General features: G+C 43.7%; 1 protein-coding gene across 3 annotated transcripts in view; it reads right to left on the bottom strand.

Moving 5' to 3' along the window:
• PTPRM (protein tyrosine phosphatase receptor type M) overlaps nucleotides 1–20,764 on the bottom strand; it is a 790,291-nt gene that overhangs the window by 57,992 nt on the left and 711,535 nt on the right. For all 3 annotated transcript variants that reach the window (XM_049619708.1, XM_049619706.1, XM_049619707.1), the window contains one exon: nucleotides 456–553. In XM_049619708.1, coding sequence (XP_049475665.1) covers nucleotides 456–553 — 98 coding nt within the window. The remainder of the gene's footprint in view (nucleotides 1–455; nucleotides 554–20,764) is intronic.

The following is a 20,764-nucleotide window of genomic DNA, read 5'->3' as shown; positions in this document are numbered from 1 at the left end:
GGTTCAGAAACAGAGGAGCAGGAAAGTAAAGTCTAAGCAAGAGGAGATGCTGGAATGCCAAGCTCAGGACTGCATCCAGTGGCTTACTCTGTTTTCAGAGTCAATGTTCCGGAGTTAGGGAATGCAGTCGTGTCTAATGCAGCACCCATTGTGTTTTGACACCCAGCAACAAGTGTTCTCGTGCTTAGAGGTGTTTTCATGTGCTCAATATAGCCAGATAACAACTGCTTTTAAATCCTGAGTGCCTTGCCTGTCTGTTGCTATCGCAACAAATGAAAGCAATTCGGTCTATGTTTACTGATAATTTATAAGCAAGTGCAGCAAGCGACAGGAGGAGGTGTCGTCGTTAACGTTTGCTAAAATACACACAATACTTCAAAAGCCTATTCTGGCCTTACTCCACGTTACCAACCGAGCAAGGAACATGTGGCCATGGAGGCGGACAGCCGACTTACCCTTCCCACTTCCACGAGGTTGGTCACCATTATGATGCTTGCGGTGTTTTCGTGCCACACCATCCTCCAGAAGTCATAGATGGTCTCCTGCATTGGTCCTGCAGCGAAACAGAACACAGACTTTTTTTTTTCTCTTTGTAAGTTTGCAACTGGCCAATTTCTGGGGCTTGCAAATAAACCTATCAAGGCTCGCATGCAGTCCCCTCACTTTTATAGATGGACTTAGCTCTCCTTTCCAGTACCGATGCTAGTGTTGATGGGTGCCCTTGCTCAAACAGCACCTCCAGAGATACTGAATTTTTCATGCATGGCTGAATTTTCACATGTCATCAAACGTCTCTGCATTTGAGCTCTTTTTACCTCTCTTAAACGACTGCTGTGAAAGAAAGTTATTTCTCCATCATTTAGCTATTTATCTCCATAATACTCAAGAGTGAAATTTTAAAAAATGGATAACATCACTCTTCCTGCTAACAATTGGCAGATATCCCAGGGAAATGGTATATAGAATGAAATGAGCCTCTGTAGGAAAAATGGCCTCTTCTTGTTTCTAATATTTTTCTTATTCTGTGCCATCTGTCAAATTAATCCTTTTTTTTTTTTTCACCTGACTTCCAAAAGTGAGAGAGAAATTAGACTTTTAAGCAGATGTACTTCCTGTCACTGAATGTGATCAGTACCTCCTTGCTCAACTCCCGGGATCTGAGTATTCCAAAGCTCTTTCTTATGGACCCGGGAAAAAAGGGGGGGAGGCGGGCATTACAAAATGCCAGTTCTATAGAAGCAGGTACAGGAAGTTGGAATATAACATTTCTTCGAAACCAGATTTGTAAAAACCCTAATCTCTACTTGATGCTCATGCATGTCTGAGGGTGTAAGCATAACAGTACAAATCTTTAAAGAACAAGGAGAAATGCAAGGAAACGAGAGGAGCACAACCTCAAAGCCACAAGAGCCGCATGATACGTGGGGAATCATACAAATGGTCAGGCACATGCTGGGACCAGGACCCGGCTGTACTATAGGATCTTGACAATGCAGATTACTGGATCTGGAACTCAAATATCTGACTTCGAGATCTGCCTCTACCTTTTCACTGGCTGTGTGATTTTGGACAAGTTAGCCACTGTAAGCTTCAGTGTTTTCATCTTTCTTTATCTACATACTGATTTCAATGACACATCTCAGGGTTATTTTGAGGAGTCGTGGAGTTAATGCATACTCAGGCATTTTATAAAGAGCAAAGCATGAACACGAAGACAAGGTGTGTTCAAAGATATTTATAAGTGGTCCTTCCTAGGCTAAGGCTTGGACACTGAGTAATGGTGGCACACCCGGGGCCCCCCTTCAGGTACCTCCCATTCATCTTGACCAATTATCAGCTGGTTCTTGGGTAATTTTTCTTCTCCAGTTTCACCATCAAAACCTCCTTGCCTTCTGTCTACAACACAAGCTTCTATCTTTCCTCCTTGCTGCTCTGACTACACGCTCACCCTTCCCGTGAAAACTGACTCCACCTCCTGATGTCTCTGTGTCTTGTCCCCTGATGGGTCCAGGCCCGCCACCTCTCATGAAGCTGTGCCCTGCCATTTCAGCCCACGCACGTGCCATTCTCCTGAGGCATGGGCTGAGGATTTCAACGACTTCAATCTAAGGTTACACAGGGGACACGTAAACACTGGATCCCATCCATCACTATGTTTGTAGCCTGTGGACAGGAGCATTCACTGTGTCCTGAACCGCTTGTCACTTATTCACAAGAACAAATATACCCTGAGTCTATCTTTGTATACACAGATAGTCTTCCCAACATGACTCCCCTCCCCCTCCGCAAAGAGGCGGCCCAGGCACTTTCTGCTTCCTTCACTAGATACACGGGCCTGAGCCACCTAGTCTGCAAGTTGCAGAAAGAGTTCTGATGACCATGGCTGTAGCGGATGAATCAGATGTTCCAGCACTGTGGATGGCATGTGCCTGCAGAAGAAAAGCCACGTCTCCCTTCCGTGCCCAACAGGAGTCACTCCAGAGATATTCCAAGCTGTGGGCCAGTTCCCAAGTGCAGCTCACTTCCCCTTTCTGAGCTTTAGACTCCCTTGTGATTATTTAAGATCCCCCTGGAGGGAAACATGGCTGTGGCTGTGGTTTTACTACAATTTCCTTAGTGCCTTATGGAACACCTGGGACATAGCAGGAGCTCAGTGAATAAGTGAATCAAGAAGTGAGCCTATATGCTTATGTATAGACTGTATTATTTACTATTAAACATACTAAAACATATCTCAGGATTAAGGAATATTAATAGATCATATTTGCATGATTTCCTTCCTCGACTTCCATTTTGGAGACTATCTATAGAAGCTGGAAAGCACATCGGCTTCACTCCTTTCCAGTTCATTGAAAGGGGGCATCTTTTGCAAGGGTCTCTTCGGAATGTGTGAGAGCAGAGATCAGGCAGGCCTCAGAGTGCTGTGACTGGACTACTGTTCCCAACCACCAACCAAGTCCCTCCTCTGTTTCCCAGACTCAAGGCTTTGCCTCTCAACTTAACTCAGTCCATTTCCCTAGGTAACCAGAGTGCCGTCCTGGCCTCCAGGAACTGTTCCCTACCGAGGGCAGTGTTTCTCAACTCTAGCTGCAGGTTACGATTATTGTGTAGCTTTTAAAAAATTCTGAGATCCGAGGTGCCTGGGTGGCTCAGTCGGCTGGGCGTCCGACTCTTGGTTATTGGCTCAGGTCATAATCTCACGGTTTGTAAGTTTGAGTCCCGTGTTCCCTCTGCACTGACAGCACGGAGCCTGCTTGGGATTCTCTCTCACTGCCTCTCTCTCTGCCCCTCCCCTGTGCTCTCTCTCAATATATTTAAATGTTTAAATTTAATGTTTAAAAATCTGTTTTTATGTTAAAACAACATGTTTAAAAATATGTTAAAAAACATGTTTAATGTTAAAACAATTTTTTTTAATGTTTAAAAATGTTTAAGAAATGTTTAAAAATTTCTGAGCTCTGGGAAGCTTGGGTGGCTCAGTGGGTAAACGTCCGACTTCAGCTCAGGTCATGATCTCACGGCTCGTGGGTTCGAGCCCCCCGTCGGGCCCTGTGCTGACGGCTCGGAGCCCGGAGCCTGCTTCGGATTCTGTGTCTCCCTCTCTCTCTGCCCCTCCCCCGCTCATTCTCTGTCTCCCTCTAGCTCAAAAATAAATAAACATTAAAAAAAATTCAGAAAAAATTCTGAGATCCTAACCCCAAAGACTGATTTAAGTGGTCTGGGGTGAGCTTAGGCCTGGGTGTATTTTCAAATCTCTCCTGGTGGAAAACCACGGATCCAGAGCATCAGGAACATTTGGCTCTACCTTCGACCTATCAGGTGGTCTCATATGGAGGAGGTGAATTGTGGAACACCAAAGATTTGTTTTGAATCTACTAATTAGTCTACCTCTGTGTACCATCAATTTGAATGGAGGAATCCCATTCCTCTCTGATTTAGAAGGAACTTCGTACATAAAATGTCATCTAGGAGCATGGCTGTATCACTTCACCAAGGGGGCTCAGAGGCTATGAAGGTGATACGGGTTTTTAATGTTTACATAACTACACACGGGTTAACTTTTAAAATCAAGGGCATTTATAAGCATTAGTGGTTCGCTTGGGTGATTATATAAATGGTATTCTTGATGATTTTCTTACTTGCTGCCTTAAAAAAAAAGGATTGGGATAGACTAAAAAAAAAAAAAAATTAGGATAGAAAAATTAGACTAAAAAAAAGACTGGGCTAGAAAAATGAAATAGGTGATGTTCTTTTCAATGCTAAAATTGCAATCAGTATCCAGAGGAACTGTAACAGTTTGGGCTAATATCTGAAAATGAATTTGAACACAAAGATTATTCTGAGTTGATCCCAGGAAGAAAAAAACATGCAAGGAGAGGGTCCCCATCTCCCCCGGTGTAGTTTTGACTTGGTTTCCTGGTCTCTTCTCCCCTTCACGTGTGTGCCACTGTGCTGTCATTTGAGAGCAGCCCCCTTTCTGACACACCACACGACCTCCCTGATCTGGTGACCATGGCGGTTCACCAACAAAACTGTTCGGGGGTGGGCACTGGAGAGTTTTGTCCTCTTGACTAATGATGCAAGATATTTTCATGAATGTTCATTCAAATCTTGGTTTGTGTTTTCATGCTTTTTTTGGAGGGGAAGGGGACTAAAGGAAGAAGGAAGGCACCTGAATTTAAGGTTTTAAAAAAAAAATTTTTTTTTTAACGTTTATTTTTGAGACAGAGAGAGACAGAGCATGAACGGGGGAGGGGCAGAGAGAGAGGGAGACACAGAATCTGAAACAGGCTCCAGGCTCTGAGCTGTCAGCACAGATCCTGACGCGGGGCTCGAACTCACGGACCGCGAGATCATGACCTGAGCCTAAGTTGGACGCTCAACCGACCGAGCCACCCAGGCGCCCCGGAATTTAAGGTTTTTAATGCAAAACTGATCAGTCCTGTTTTTCTTTTCTTTTTGAAATTATTCCAATTATACTGAATAATATATTTCAAATTATTTCCCGAGACACGAATAAATTATGACTCAGAGATACATGTCTTCTAACAAAAATCAAAAAGCATGCCAGAGGCCAGCACAGGACAGGCTTTACTGATACCAAGATCCACTCCCTTTGATTTTGGTAGCTCTTGGTGGGGTCTGAGTGACCCTGGTCACCATGAGCCTCCAGATAAATGCCCAGGATACAAGACGGTTATCCCTGGCACCTGTGCCCTGACAGAGCTGAGATTTAGGGTGGAACACCAGGGGAGAGTCAGCATTCCTCTGCCTCTGATGTCTGTCTCCCAAAAGCTGGTGTGGCACGTGCCCTTACCATGAGGACAAATATAGAGAGGTCACTGGGGATTGCTTCCAGGGTGGACAAACAACTAAACTCCTAAGACAAGGAATCTACAGAGGTAGGCAAAGGACTCCGGAAAACCTCCCTCGCTCGAGGGACGAACGGCTGTGACCGACAGCCCCAGGATGATTTCCGCAGTTTGTGTCTGGGTGGGAGCCTCTGGGATTGCTGTGGCTGCATTTTACCGATGTTTGCACAACAGGCAAGAAAGTTCTTCCCAGCAGTTGTCCCCGTAGGGACTCAAGCGTGCAAGGGAAGGTCTCAAAATTTCAAGAATATCAGGCTGATAATACATTGTTTCCCTCACAATGGTGGAGTCACGTGGACCTCTGCCGAGAAGAAAATGTGTGCAGGGGCCATTCCTACCACCACCGAGCCCGGAAGGAACAACAACAACAACAACAACAACAACAATAAAAAGGTCAGGAGGGACTAGGGCACAATAAAAAACAAAATTAAAAGCAATGACAAGCATCAATGAGACATTCAAGGATGGGCTCTATTGAGTAAGGTGAGTTCTTCAGTTCATGGAAAGTGAGCCATATTAAAAAAATCGTAATTTCAAATCTTGAGAGAAGACTTGTATCCCTTTTCTTCATGTTCTAATTTCTATATGGTGTGTTTTCTGTGTTAACCAGAACCGCCAAGAAATCAAGGTCCTTAAGCTCACAGTGGCATATTGGAGTTTTTTGAAGGGAAGAACGATAGTACAAATTCAAAATGTGATCCCGTCATGAACAGACTAATACCTAACCTCTTTTGGGCACCTGCTGTTTCTCAGGTCCCGTTTGAAGTAGTTTAACGTGTAGTCACTCGTTAAAAAGTAACTCATTAAAAAGACTGCATTCCAGTGTAACAGGTGCATGTTACTGGAAGGAGAGGGGCCCCGGGGAAGTCAGGCAGACTGTCTGAGGGCACATGGCTTGTGGGTTGCAGAGCTGACATGTGAGGCCTTACCCCACTGTGTGACGCTGCCTCCGTGGCAATGTCAAAAGCGACTCAGAAGGGTTCTAACCGACAGGGGCGTGCGTGCAGTCATCATGATCCCGGCAGGAGGATCACAGAAGAAAACCCACGTCGACCACCTGAAAATACCTCTTCAAACACGCATAATTTTAATCAGGGTGATTCCTGCCTTCCAGCCTCCCATGGGTCCCCCTGCCACAGAATCAAATCCAACTTCGTGAGTATGGCCAGCCGCAGTCCCCTTCTGCACTGCCCCTACTTCTCCTAGGTCCTGAGCTGCCAGCAGTCAGGAGCATTTGCAGTGCAGAAGCCCTCCTCCGATTGCTATCCGTCACGGCTTGGCCCACTGAAGGTCACCTCATCAGGCAAGTGTTCCGAGACCCAAACCATGGCTCCCTGTTTCTTCAAACATTTACAGTCAGTTGTGATGCCAGTCTGTTCTTAATGTATGTCTTCCTTGGAGGTCTGTGAACGCGGACCTGCCCATTCGGGTCACAGTTTCTCTGTGCCCAATGGTCTCATACCTAGCTTGCTTCCCTCATTCACACCCCCTTGCTGGCCCCTGGTGGGAATGTGAGCGTGCAGCCTGTATCTACAGGTGAGCACCCAGCCTGCTCTGTGCCAGGCACTCTTTGAGGCGTAGAAGGTGTAAAATAAAATTCTTTGAGGTGTAGAAGGGGTGCCAAGGTGAATTACAGAAGAATAGCCCCTACTTTCAAGAAGCTTGTAGTTGTAGAAGGTAGAGAAAAGTCAAGGACATATTACATTCTCATTTAAAGGGAAGTAAAGTAAGAATCCTAAGATACCTGCATTTCAAACTGAGCTATGCACACTCCTGGAGACACATGGAGATTTTCCATGGGGTACGTGATTAGTTTTAAAAGGATTCATTTCTAGATACTTAAGTCTATACGGACGCCATCAACACTGATCTCCCCGAGAAGGAGCCCGCATGCACAATGGGCTTTCTTGCACTTGACAAAACTCTCACCCATCTCAAAGACTACTGTGGGGCGCTGCTCAGGTCTGAAACAAAGCAACTGACTGAAATACTGACTCTGAAAAATCACAGGGCTTCCTACTTCCTTTGTCTGAAACAAATTTCTATTATGGGTAAAACTTGATGTTAGAAATGGAGTATTTTTTTTAAATAAAGAGAAAACTTTATTTGTTAAACAATGCCATTGAAACCTGTATTTGATCACAGTAGAAGTCGGGGTGGGGCGCCTGGGTGGCCTAGTCGGTTAAGCGTCTGACTTCAGCTCAGGTCGTGATCTCATGACTCGTGAGTCTGAGCCACGTGCTAGGCTCTCTGCTGACAGTTCAGAGCCTGGAGCCTGCTTCAGATTCTGTGCCTCCCTCTCTCCCTCTGCCCCTCCCCCACTCTCGCTCGCTCGCTCTCTCTCAAAAATAAATATTTAAAAAATTAAAAAAAAAAGAAATCGGAGTAATTTGGTACATGTTGGGATGCTCTGAATTCAGAACACTTGAAAGCAGTAGAGGCTGGTAACACTTATTCTTTTAAACGGAAGTGGAATGGGGCGCCTAGGTGGCTCAGTCGGTTGAGCGGCCGACTTCGGCTCAGGTCACCATCTCGCGGTCCGTGAGTTCGAGCCCCGCGTTGGGCTCTGTGCTGACAGCTTGGAGCCTGGAGCCTGTTTCGGATTCTGTGTCTCCCTCTCTCTGCCCCTCCCCTGTTCATCCTCTGTCTCTCTCTGTCTCAAAAATAAACGTTAAAAAAAAATTAAAAAAAAAATAAATGGAAGTGGAATGTCTGGCTTGAGTGCCATATTTTTCTGGATGAAACCCGTGGTTGGAGGTTTCATGTGTTTTCTTTCAGGTTAGATATGCTTAAGTCTATAAAGCAGTCAAAATATATTTATCACATATCATAAAATGTTTATTCTAGTTACATCAGTCCCCATTTCATCTTAGAAAACATTTAATACTATCTCCTTTTAACAAGTAGGGAGTCCAGCTACCAGAAGGTCAAGTCCAGAGGGAGCCGCTCAGCTCTCCTGCAGCAGGCAGACAGATGTGTGCCCATGGTGGAGGGACCCGTTTTATTTACTGACCGAAAACTCTCAAGAAACACGACTATGTCGAATCTGAACAGCAAACAAAGAGTAAATAGAGAGATAACGCAACGAGTAATGAGAAAGGCACATTTTAAATATCTTAGTCTAGGTGTATCAAAAAAATGTTGAACTGTTCCAAGGGTGGCTCCCTGGACATGTAGGTGGCTGGCAGAGACCAGCAGTGGAAATGTCCAGGCAGTGTGGAAATGTCTGGAATCCCAAAGACAGTGGTGGCATGGCTCCACATGGTGATTCCTCCGCAGCGTGTGGAGTATGGGGGTAGGGAGGTCAGAACAGTGGTGGGCAGGGTGACCGGCCTCCGGATGGCCTTGCGCAGCTGGCACACTCTGGGTGACCTAGTGCAGAGATGGGGATCCCATCTGAATCAGACCGGGGAGACGGGCTGCCCTTGGAGGGCGGTTGTGGACAACACTGAACTGGATTCTTGCTGTCCCTGGTGCAATGGAGCTGAGGGCCTTGGGCTGGAAAGTAAAGGGGACTTGGGAAGCAGGATGACAAAGATAGTGAACAATTAAATGAGGGGCAGTGATGAGCCCCTCGGGCCAGGTGTGTCTTATGTGTACTGTCGTTTATGCATCTCTGCAACTGTGTACTTTTCTATTTTAAGATGAGAACCAGGCTTAGGAGAATAAGTGCCTATTTGTTTGTTTGTTTTTAGGTATTTTTGAGAGAGAGAGAGAAAGAGACAGAGCATGATAGGAGGGTCGGGGAGAGAGGGAGAGAGGGAGACACAGAATTGGAAGCAGGCTCCAGGCTCTGAGCTGTCAGCACAAAGCACGACATGGGGCTTGAACTCACGAACCACAAGATCATGACCTGAGCAGAAGTCGGATGCTAACCGACTGAGCCACCTGGGCGTCTTTGAAGCTGGGATTCCAACTCAGGTCAATACAATTGCACTTAAAAAAAAAAGTTTATTTATTTTTGACAGAGAGGGAGACAGGGCACGACTGGGGGAGGGACAGAGAGAGAGAGAGAGAGAGAGAGACAGAGAGACAGAGAGGGGGAGAGAGAGAACCCCAAGCATGCTCCGCACTGTCAGCACAGAGCCCAATGTGAGGCTCCATCCCATGAACCGTGAGACCATGACCTGACCTAAAATCAAGTACTGGATGCTTAACTGACTGAGCCACCCGGGCGCCCTGCACTTTTTAAATTTCAGAATGACCTCAACAGACCGGGGTGGAAGGCTCGTTTGTGAACATCAGTTCTCCACCTATGTGACATGACGGGTCCTGGGCGTGGGAGGGGGGCTGTGTCTGGTGTGGGGTACACACCGAATGGTGGAAGTACAGAGGGAGAGGGCAGGGAACCTAAGGGCAAAGTGGCTGCAGAAAACCGAGGAGCCCTTGCTTTGGGCACTGGCCCGGCTTGGGCTTGGTCAAGTCCTTCAGCATCCAGTTCATTCCATTAGGACAGACGGCCACTGAAGGTGGAATACGAATGTGGAAAAAGACAGGCCTAGGATTTATGCATTTATTTTAAAGCTCTTGCTCATAAATAAAAGTGGCCCTAAATTTTTGATCCATTATTGTTATTGTTGCTGCTGGCAATAATCTAGAATAAGTATTATGGAGTCAGTTATTCAACATTCAGAGCATTAGATGTCCCTTCAGTGGTTTCTGAATAAGTTTTTATTAGAAAACTTTATGTGATTTTTCAGTATGATAGTTCTGTAATACATCTATAATTTTACATTGAGTAGCTTTTCATTTGTAGCCGTAGTGAAATGTAAAAGGTAAAATATGCCACCATGTCTTACGGACTGAAATCTGCCTCGTGTATCACAAAAACGATAATGGTGACACAGAAAACAGTCAGCTTCTGCATTAATAATCCTTAACAATACTTACTTGATAGGTGCATTTGCTCTCCCCTGAGGCTACTTATGTTAAAATCATGGAATTTTTATGAATAATTTTTGGTTTCAGCTGCAGAAAGTGGAAACCGAAGTTGAGACGGCTGGGTGCATGAGATGTGATTTGCTCATTTTCCTGAATTGCTAAGAATATCGCCCCCTCCCAGATATTACCGTTTTAAAGCAACAACAGAAATCAATGAAAAAATTAGGAGCAAACACTGAGGACTGTTGTGTGATGGGGAAAACTTGGGAATACTTTCTTTAACTAAATTCAAAAATATAACTGGTGGCAATGATAAAACAGGATTTCCAAGGATGGCTCTTACGGGAAGCATTCTCTACGCCCAGAATTACAGAGTTTGCAATGTTCAGCAGCCTACTGGAATTTTCACTTAGTGACAGCAAAAGAGAAAATAGGCATAAAGTACACCTTTTTAGAAGTAGTGTCAAAAGCGATGACTTAAATCACGCTGTTAAATAGCGTGCGCAGCTACTGATTTTGGTGGTTCTCGCACAAAGATAGATCCCTTCTTACCCTGGAGGAGGCTTCCCCACTGTGGGTCTTTCCCCTTTGCCTGGCCCACTCAGGTTAGCAGCTGCTTGCCAATTACCCTGTTTCTTCTAGATTGGCTCACAGGTGCGTGCTCCTCTCACAACCTAAAAGGAGGCACACGCTTCCTGCCATATCCATGAGCAACCATCCCATTCCCTAAAATTGGCCTTTCAGGCGGAAATCAGAGAGTGTGCCAACATTAACTGTGCAAATATTCGGGGCTTTCCCTAGATGATTAGCGTCGTGGAATGTTGGCTTCCAGGTGCATTACTAGAACATATGCCATCCTGACTGGACCCCAAAAGGTCACGTCGGGTTTAACTAAGGGAAAATTGGTGCAAACCAAACCCTAATGGACAGGCCGCACGCAGATTCTAAAAATGCCCGGGGAAGCCTCTGTCTGTGGGTCATAAACCTTCCACCATCATCTCTTTATTTTTGGTTAGTAATGTGTCTTTTGTCTTACTCACTTACTCGGTTTAAAGAGTTATGAAATATTTAACGACAAAAAGTATAACGAATGATACAGTAGACACTCTTTGCTATGTCTTAATAAAGAGATACATTTAATCGGTCCCAATTTTCTTCCTAAGAAATACAAGGCACTTGGTATTTTAAAATTCTAATCTCTACCTTCCCATTTTTCATATTCGTATTGTCTAGTACCTCAGTTCCAGTATGAGTCCATCCTACCTTCTTTGGTCATTATTACAGTTCCTTTCTTTTCTGTTGTAAATTTTTACATACCTTCACAGTTTTTGTTGTGGTTTTCCTTAATTTATCCCTGCTAGGATACAATTCCTGCATTTCCACACCAGTCTTAATTATGTCACAAGTCGCAGCAAAAATAAAGAAGCACGTTTTTTCTTTTTTGTTTTTTTTTAAAGGAAACTGAAAACAAAATGAGTCAGGTATTCTGAGTGCTTTCTTCCTTTTCCCCTACCAGGAATTTTAAGATCTGGAAATAAGGAAATAAATGAAAATAGTGGCTTTGTCACCTAAGTTTGTCATAATATTTTTAGAAGTTTTCTTTCCTTAATAAAAGCCACACATGTTAAAATTAACCTAAATAAAGCATTTCGAAAAAAAATCTATACGATCACCCTTGGGAGTCTTCAAATAAGTTATTTTCGACACACAAGCATGTACACACTTTTAACCATTTAGATAAATTTGTGGAATGATAAAATCCCAAATCAAGTTTAAAGAATAGCTTTGGCTTCTCTCATAACACATATGCCTTATGATGACTTAAATTACAATCTTGGGTTTTGCTAAAGAAAAAAATACCAACATATTTTTCTCTATAAAAATGCTGGCACACAAACTCAAAACTAAAAAGGTTTCGAAAGTGATCGAAGTGTTCTAAATGTGAAGCAAGTGTAGAAAAAAAATCTGTCTATATGTCAAACCTAAGTGGAATAAGGTTGGTCTAATTGTGTTGCTAGGAATTTTGTTTTGGAAACGTGTTAATAAATTATTGGTGAAAAATTTTAATATCCTGTTTGCTTTCCCCTGGGTAAGTAGTGAGGCTTTGGGTGTGGGTCAGGGTAGAAGTCACCTTTACCTGAAGCCATGGGGAGGATTATTTGCAAGTGTAGTGTTTATGGTTTCTTGCCTGCATATAAATATTTCACTGGGTATCTCCCTATATTTTAAGGAACATAACCATGGGGTGCCTGGGTGGCTCAGTCGGTTAAGCGTCTTGACTCTTGGTTTCGGCTCAGCTCATGATCTCACGGTTTCATGAGTTCGAGGCCCCCATCAGGCTCTGTGCTGACAGGCTGTACGTTGCTTGGTATTCTCTCTCTCCCTCTCTCTCTGCCCCTCCCCTGCTTATGTGGTCTCTGTCTCTCTCACAAATAAATAAACTTAAAAAATATTAAAGAGCATAACAATGATACTGTTATAGAATTTAAAAAGAACAGTAGTTCTTTAAACTCATTGGACACCCATTAACTATGGACTCCTCAGTCCTTTTCCTAAGCTGACACGCAGTGCTTGGGGACACCTGCATTTCCTGGGAATTTGCTGTGTGAACTGGATCTCAGAAGTGGTCTGCAGGAATTCCTTTTGCTTCGGCTCCACACTGCTCCTGGCTCTTCGGTGCAGATTGTAACTGACCACTTTTAGGCATCCGGTTAACCCCTAGCGGAGCAGAAGATGGTACCCGTCTAACCAGCCCCACCCAACGTGCAGGTTGAAGGAGGCCAAGAGCACCCATCTTTCCCTTTATTTCCCCCCTCTGCTCCTCTGTCATTGTTATTCTCTCTTCCACGAGATCATTTCTCAGCCCCATTGTTCTCCAGGAGTTTCTCAGCCTTACAGAACTCCTCTCTAAAATATCCTTATGTATTCTTATCTCAGAAAGTGGTCTGGACAAAGCCTGTTGCGAAGAAACCTGTCTGGCCTTTGCAATATGGCTGTTTTCACTGATTACAATCTGACCCTCTGTGTGCTTCAGGGAAGCCTTCAGAACACCAAGGCTGGTGTCCTTTGCTGCTATTGGAGCTGCTCAATTTCTGCAAGACTTCAACAATGGAAGGAAAATCGATTTCTCCAAGCTTGTGATACAGCTTATTGTCTTTCCAACCCATGTCTGTCTTTTGTTTCAAGATGATGATACTCTTTGCACTTTGGGGAGGATGCAGGATATTGGTGAAAATGTAAGTGGTTCCCTTTGAGACATCCTTCTGGAAGGAAGCATTAATTCATGTAGAATTATTCATTTTTACGAAAACTATATGGGTACACACTATTCCTGGGTTAAACCTGAACTGCCTATGTGTTACTGAAAATGTGTCTCTTGGAATTCATGTAATGATAATGATAAGATAAGAATCATAGCTCATATTTATTGAAAGGTTGCTCGCAAAGCTGGCATCTGAGCCTAGCCAGCCTAACTCTGGTATCCACGCTCGTCAGCCTCTCTTTTCCACTGCCTCTTGGACGGGAGAAGTCTTGTCCTAGTTACTGACATAAAAAGTGTTAGTATATGGAAGGAATTTTAGGACCCCGGTTTCAAAGATTTGATTGTGGCCATACTGCATAAGCAAAGGAATATGTGTGAATAAAACCAGCAAGGGGGTGACTCTTAGCGTGACTTGTACCTAAAACTAAAATGTTCCAAAGCATTTCCAGAAACTCCATTTACCTAGATGGAACCATTATGTGGATTTTGTTCTTTGGGGATGACAGCCAGCCCTCCTCTAAGAATCATGCCTTCCTAGCAGGTGCATAAACATTTTCGGCTCCCGGTGGTACCACTGTGAATGGGAAGGCAAAGGCTGCTATCATTCCTGACAGGGAAAGCTGAACGCTAAAGGCAGACAAATCAGATCTGAGTGACAGGGGTAAAGATTAGGCCTCCAAAGAGAAACTCTTATATAGAAAAGAATGAAAGGGTTGGTAGGCAGCGTGTGGCAATAATGCGCTCTACACTGCAGAGACAGAGGCCCCGCTACCGGAGGGACCTTCGGTCCTTGATCCCTGGGAGGGCTTGTATGGCAATATTGCCTGAAGAGCTGGGAAGAGGCGCATGAGAAAGTGTTTGTAGCCTCAGAAGGGAGGAACATGACAGATGTTCGCACCACACGAGCCTCTTGCTGGCTGAGTCACAGAGCATTCATCAGGCCTGTCTCCAAAGAGAACCCTCATAAACTCATCTTGAGTACTTGTTCATTCTGTGAAGAGGGGAACAGAGAGAAGGCAATCAAGGAGAAAAAAGAAGAATGGCGGCCCTCAGAATGGAGGGGTTTGGTGACCCACAGGATCTGGCTGCCTTCTGTCAAGGAGACATAAAGCAAAGGGAAAAACCTATGTTCATATGCTTCAGGGGCCACTGGCAGAGAAATAAAAGCTTTCATTAGTCTCTAAATCCTTTAATTAAGCTTTTCTCAGTATACAAGTGGGATCTGCTTTTATTTAAGAAAAAAGAGAGTAACTCTAATAAATGAATAAAATAGAGAGAAGTTGATTCCCTAGACATAGCTCAGTGTAGGCAATCTCAAATTTTCAATGGCAGCATGGGGCACTGCATGAAGAAATTTCCAGAAGCATCCTTTTGAGTAAGAAGGCAAGAAACAAAAGCAACTTGCGATGGCCAGAAACTTCCTAAATTGTCTGCTGCAAACTTCTTCAAAACTGTGTCGCTGTGTGACACAGGAACCTGATCGTGACAGGAAAGTGGTTCCAGTTCTGCACTGGGTCTCACTTTTTCACCTGCTATGGAGGATGGGTGAGGGAGAGCAATAGCCTAAAGTCGTTCCCAAACCTGGTGTTCTTACAAAATCACAGAGTAGCGACGGTTGTTTATTTATAGACCAGCACGATGTAATTCCTGAGGTCACTGCTGTATTCCCAACACGGTTGTGAGGCAGACACTTGGTAGGTTCACAGAAATATTTGTACAATTTTGGATAAATTAGGTCTGAGAGCAATGTCTTTGCTTTGAAAGGGTCCATGATGTTGCGGGCCCAGGAAGGCAGCACCAGGGCCTGCAGCCCTGGGTATTCAGCCAGAGCTCTGTATTTTCAAAGGGCTGATCCTGGAAGAGAGATGTGACCTCCTATTGTTTCTTTGCTGTTGAACAAAAAGGCCCTCAGGAGATCAGAAACACATTAGGTTTCTCCCATGTTGGACACTGCATGTAAATGTATGTCATCTGCATGTAAATCCGCATGTAAATCTATGTAAATATGAACGTCAATCCTCACAGTTTGCAAATACTTTTGTGTACATGACTCATTGGGACAATACGGACGAAAGTGACTTACATCAATTTTTGCTTTAAGGTCTGTTTCAATGACAAAACAGAGGAGCTGGGTTTCAAGACTTTTACAGTTTCTATCAGCTTGATAAGATTCTAGAATTTTCTACCTCAAATGAACACCTGTAAATTATTCTTACAGATTTAAAAGGCATTTGAAACAATCCAAAACTGAGGGCTTGCTTGACAGCAGCATCATTTTTCTTCAAATTATTCTGTGTTAATTTATGTTCCATTACTCGAGGGACCTGTTTGCACTAAGGCATCTATAACAATAGGGTGGATGTCACCTACTGCAATCTATTTTTGGTTTTATCTTTTAATTTGCAACCTGTCTTTAAACGTTCTCACTACTAATGAGCGAGTTTATTAAGAGCATAGGGTGAGAAATGTCTATGGTCTGACCTTTTGGTTAATTGGCGAGTCTCTGTTGAAATTAATCTGGTGAAGAAAAATTATAGTTTCAAAGGAAGTTTGTAGATAGGCTGTTAATTGCAATTGTTCATTTTCCCTTGGAAAACTATGCATGGAGAGTAACATGCAGTGGACCCTGCATGGAGAATTTGGCACTGGGAATATGGAATATGTAGACCTCATGAGGGGTCCCTGTCTGCCCAGGTACAAATGACACATCCTCAAAGCCTCCCTATTTCAAGTTGACAACTAGAGAATCCTCCATTTTACCAGGGAATACTTTTAAATCAACCTCAAAGAGGATATAGTAAGTCTACAACTCATTGGCAATATGGGAACAGCTTAGCTGGGCAGAACAATGTCAGGTAATGTACACACTGGTATTTGAAAGAATAAAAACAAAAGTTGCTTACTGAAGACTTAGCTTTTGATTAAAACATTTTTTTCCTCTTTCAATTGTACTGCGAAATAATTTCAAGGGTTCATCTCCATCTGGAGGCCAGAATGCAGGAGACGAGAGCTTATTCATAGAGTGTGTAGAACTTGCATCAACACTGGGAAGTGTCTGCCCCAAGTATGAGTTGCCAAGGAGAGTTAAGTATACCTATTCTAAGCACCATTATTGACTGCTTCAGAGGCTGGAGGGAGAATTTGGAATTGGGAAAACAGAAACCATATTTATCTTTCTGAGAATCCTTATTTAAAATGTTCAGATCACATGGAGTATGTGGCAGAAATGTAGAAGAAAAACAGATCAACGGCAAACAGAAGGAAGTCACTAGAGCAAAGCTTCAATTGTAGTGCGGTAGTTGAAGATTGGGTGCTGTTTCTGCTATAAACCTTCGTTCTCCACATTTTGGTTATTTTCATGTAGAAGTTTGCTCCTAGCTCAGTCTCTGAAGGACATTATTTTTAGGCTTCTCTTTTTCAAATTATCACTAAATAATAATCATGGACAAATAAAATTGATTATATAAAGTGCTTATGGAAGGTGGGATATGCAGAAGTAGGGTCAGGGCAGAGAGAAGCTAAGTTGTTTAATAGAATGGACTATCTCCAGAAACACTGCCTTGATTGGCTGGCACATCGGAAGAAAAAGTGTTCATGAGAACTGGAGTTGACCAGCTGTAACTCTGGAAAGAAAGAGTCGCAGACGTTGGAGATCATGGTCCCCAAATCCACCCAGGTCAGTAGAAGCTGTGTCAGGCTGACATGAGATGTCCTTCTTGCCTGGTTGGAATGTTCTACTGCCTAACTGGTGTCTGGCCCAGTGACTCCCAATTCATTCATTTATGCATTCCTTCCCTCACTCACTCATTCTTGTATTCTCACTGGGCATCTGCTTGGTGCCAGCTCTCCAGGCAGTGGGTACGTGCCTGTTGAATCAACAAATGAACTCTGTGGCCCTTCTTCTGATGCCAGGACACGAGGTAACCTTCTGCCAAGGCATCTTCCTCTTTAGCTGGCCTGCAACACAGTTCTGTCTGATGGACAGTGGTATCTCTCATGGTAAATAACTATCCGGTAACTGGTTTTCTATATCAGTTCTTGTGGTCTATGCCAGTGTGACTGGCATCCTGAAATATGACACTGAGCATCCAGAGTCTCTGTGAACAAAAGATGTGCTAACTTCAGGTTGTTAAAATCCATGCATTTTACTCTTCTTGAGTACAGGTGCCTTGACCCCCAGTTTATCATTTATTTTGTCCGGGATTGTGCTAATTTGACAGGCTTGGCTACCCCACTGGAGCTCTGATCTCAGCCTTGATCTTGCTGCCACGTAGAGTCTCTTTCTCTCACCATCAGTGTTAGCTCCTGGGCTAGTGGGTCTTCAAACAGGTGCCCAGAGGCCTGCTGGGGAACAGGGAGACTCTGGACTCTCAGTGTCCTATTTCAGGACATCTAAGAAGACAGTTTTAATGAAGAGATATTTTCAGATATGACTTTATCATAGGAAATTTACTTTTTTGGGGGAGGGGGAGCATCATAACTTAGAAGGAAGGTTCTCGATTATGAGGGGTGAGCTTCAGAACGTGAGAAAGAGCACAAACCCTGAGCCTCTTCTTGAGGGCAAGAATCACACGGTATAATGCAGCTCGAAAAGGAGGAAAAACAGCCAGGACCCTTGTGGGCTCACTGCAGGCACTCAACTACATGTGAGTTCTGTTTTCAACCCCTCCTTCTCCCCAGGGCCCTCTTTCCTCTATTTGTGAAATGAGACGAGCAATACCTAAATTAGAGGATAGAAAATTAGTTATACCACAAAGCCTATACTTAATAGGCACTTAATATTTATGGAATGAAAGGACAAATGAAAATGCTGCGTTTCTAACTGTATTATATGAAGCAAAACTACTGATATGTATTTATCACTTTTTATTAAATGAGAAGGAACACACTTAAAAGTCAACAGTTTTGAGACTACAATATATTTGATATTAGAAAAGATATTTTAGTTGTATGCAACTTAGATTGTTGACACAAATAAAAGCTACAATTGCAACACGGCCCTTATTGTTGCCTGAGTCATTTGTTTCTACCCCTAACTGTTCCCTTTGTTTCCAGTTTTCTCTGCAGGCTAATTCCATACTAACTAATCTTAAAGCATTGCTTTCACCACCACGTGGCTCAGAAACATCCTTCCTTTCCTTTCTCTGCCCTTCATTTCATTCAATAATACTCCTCATTCACAGCCTTTTAACCAATGTCCTCACCTTACTTGTCACTCTTTCTTACGCTTGTAACTCAGGGCTTTTTTTCATCTCGGGCGTACGGATTTTTTTCAGGCTGGATTTAATGGTTTGTGAACACCTGCATGTCTACGTAAAATTGTGTGTATGTGGGAGTTCTTCCTGAGAGAAGACCCATTTCAAGAAGCGACCAAGAAGACCCAAGATGCCATGGAGGTGAAGACCCTTTCTATCCACGGTCAGGTCTCCCTCGTGCTCTCTGCCAGGGCTCCATGCTCCTCCCTGACCTTGGTAGCCTACCTGCTCATCCTGTCCTCTTCCTCTGACAAAGGAAACTTCTTCAAGTATGACTGAAGACCTGCCTCCCCCACTCACCCCACTGATGCCCTTTCTCCTTTTTCTGGCCCCCAGAAATCCCAGCCAAGTGCTAATGCACCACCACATGACTCTGAGGTGCTCCCCAGATTTCATGATGCCTGTCGGCTCCCCTGAAGGAATTACAGGCAGGTTCTTCTGGCAGGATCCTCTGATATTTGGGTATACCTCCAGCCCACAGATGAGCCGGGTAGTGAGGAAGAGGGACAGGCCATATCCATCACAGACTGATAGCATTTCCTTCCCCAACTACCTGACATCATCTTTCCTGAGTTTCTAAAGCAAGAGTCTTGAAGTCAGTTTTAAAAATAAAACCAGGGGTGCCTGGGTGGCTCAACTGGTTAAGCGTCTGACTTCGGCTCAGGTCATGATCTCATGGTTTGTGAGTTCGAGCCCCGTGTCAGGCTCTGTGCTGACAGCCCAGAGCCTGAAGCCTGCTTCAGATTCCGTGTCTGCGTCTCTTTCTGCCCCTCCCTTGATGGCGCTCTCTCTCTCTCTCAAAAATAAATAAACATGAAAAAAATTTAAAAAATAAAACCAAACAATAATAAAAAGACACTTCTCCAGGCCTCCCTCATTTGCATACCACATAGCTGGCAGGTGTTCTCCTGAATCATTTTGCAGGAGCAATTCTCAATGTGTAAAGCTTCCTCCAGCTCATGGCCCACACTGTGGTCTCCATGGGGTATCCTTTGATAGTGAAATATGATCAGTTCTGGGTAATCCTACCCACCTGTGTGCTCATCTGCCCCTCACTGACAACCCTGCTTTTGAAATCCCAACTCTGCCTTGGCCTTGAGTACAGACATACAGTAACAGACATGACTTACTCTTCTGATTCCTGGTATGCCAAACCATAGATCCTGAATGTTACAATTATATTAATGGATTGTCAGGCAGATCTGATGAAGTCAGTACTGGGTCATTAATATATTAGTCGCAGATAGAAAACAATTAAACGGAGTGGGGACAGGAAGAACATACTGAAAAAAGCCACGGCTCTGGCTTTTTTGTGGTCCCTTCACTTTGCAGAAACAATACCGTTATCGTCAAAGGTCAAAGTCAGTTACTGGTACAAAAGTCAATAAAGTGGAAGCAGGGGAGGAAGAGATCGAAGAGATAAATTCATGACATGTCTTCTAGATTGAAGGGACTTGGTGAAAATCTACATATTTTAAACTCATGGGAATAAAACTGGTTGTCGCTAAATTGGAACATTCATGTAGTTTCATGGGTTCCTGCTATGAACAGGTTTTAAAGAATTATATCAGCACACAATAGGAAAAAAAGAACAAGGAGAGTTTTTAAAATTGCATCTGCTTGTTAGACTTTATCATCCATTTTGTTGGATTCTTAGAATCAGACGCTTGTGGGTCTTTCTTTCTTTCTTTCTTTCTATCTTTCTTTCTTTATGAAGGCGATCCATAGGCATGTTCTAACTGTCCTTGCCAATTACTGCAGAGGATCAGAAATCTTTATTACTGGCAATCTGAGGCTATCAGTTACATTATGTTTGTGTAATATACTAGAAGAAAGCCTCTAACTTTCTAACCTAAACATCATGGTCTGAATACATTACTCTTAATATGATGCGTACTGTCTTGATTGAATGTTAGACTAAAAACATTTGCTCATTTCTGCCCCTCGCCCTGAGCCAACAGCAGTGATGTAAGTATTGCCAGTTTTCAAAGTGC

The sequence above is a fragment of the Panthera uncia genome (assembly GCF_023721935.1).
Source record: "Panthera uncia isolate 11264 chromosome D3 unlocalized genomic scaffold, Puncia_PCG_1.0 HiC_scaffold_8, whole genome shotgun sequence".
Lineage (NCBI taxonomy): Eukaryota > Metazoa > Chordata > Mammalia > Carnivora > Felidae > Panthera > Panthera uncia.
The sequence above is the reverse complement of the archived record's forward strand: the minus strand, read 5'-3'. Positions and strand labels throughout refer to the sequence as shown.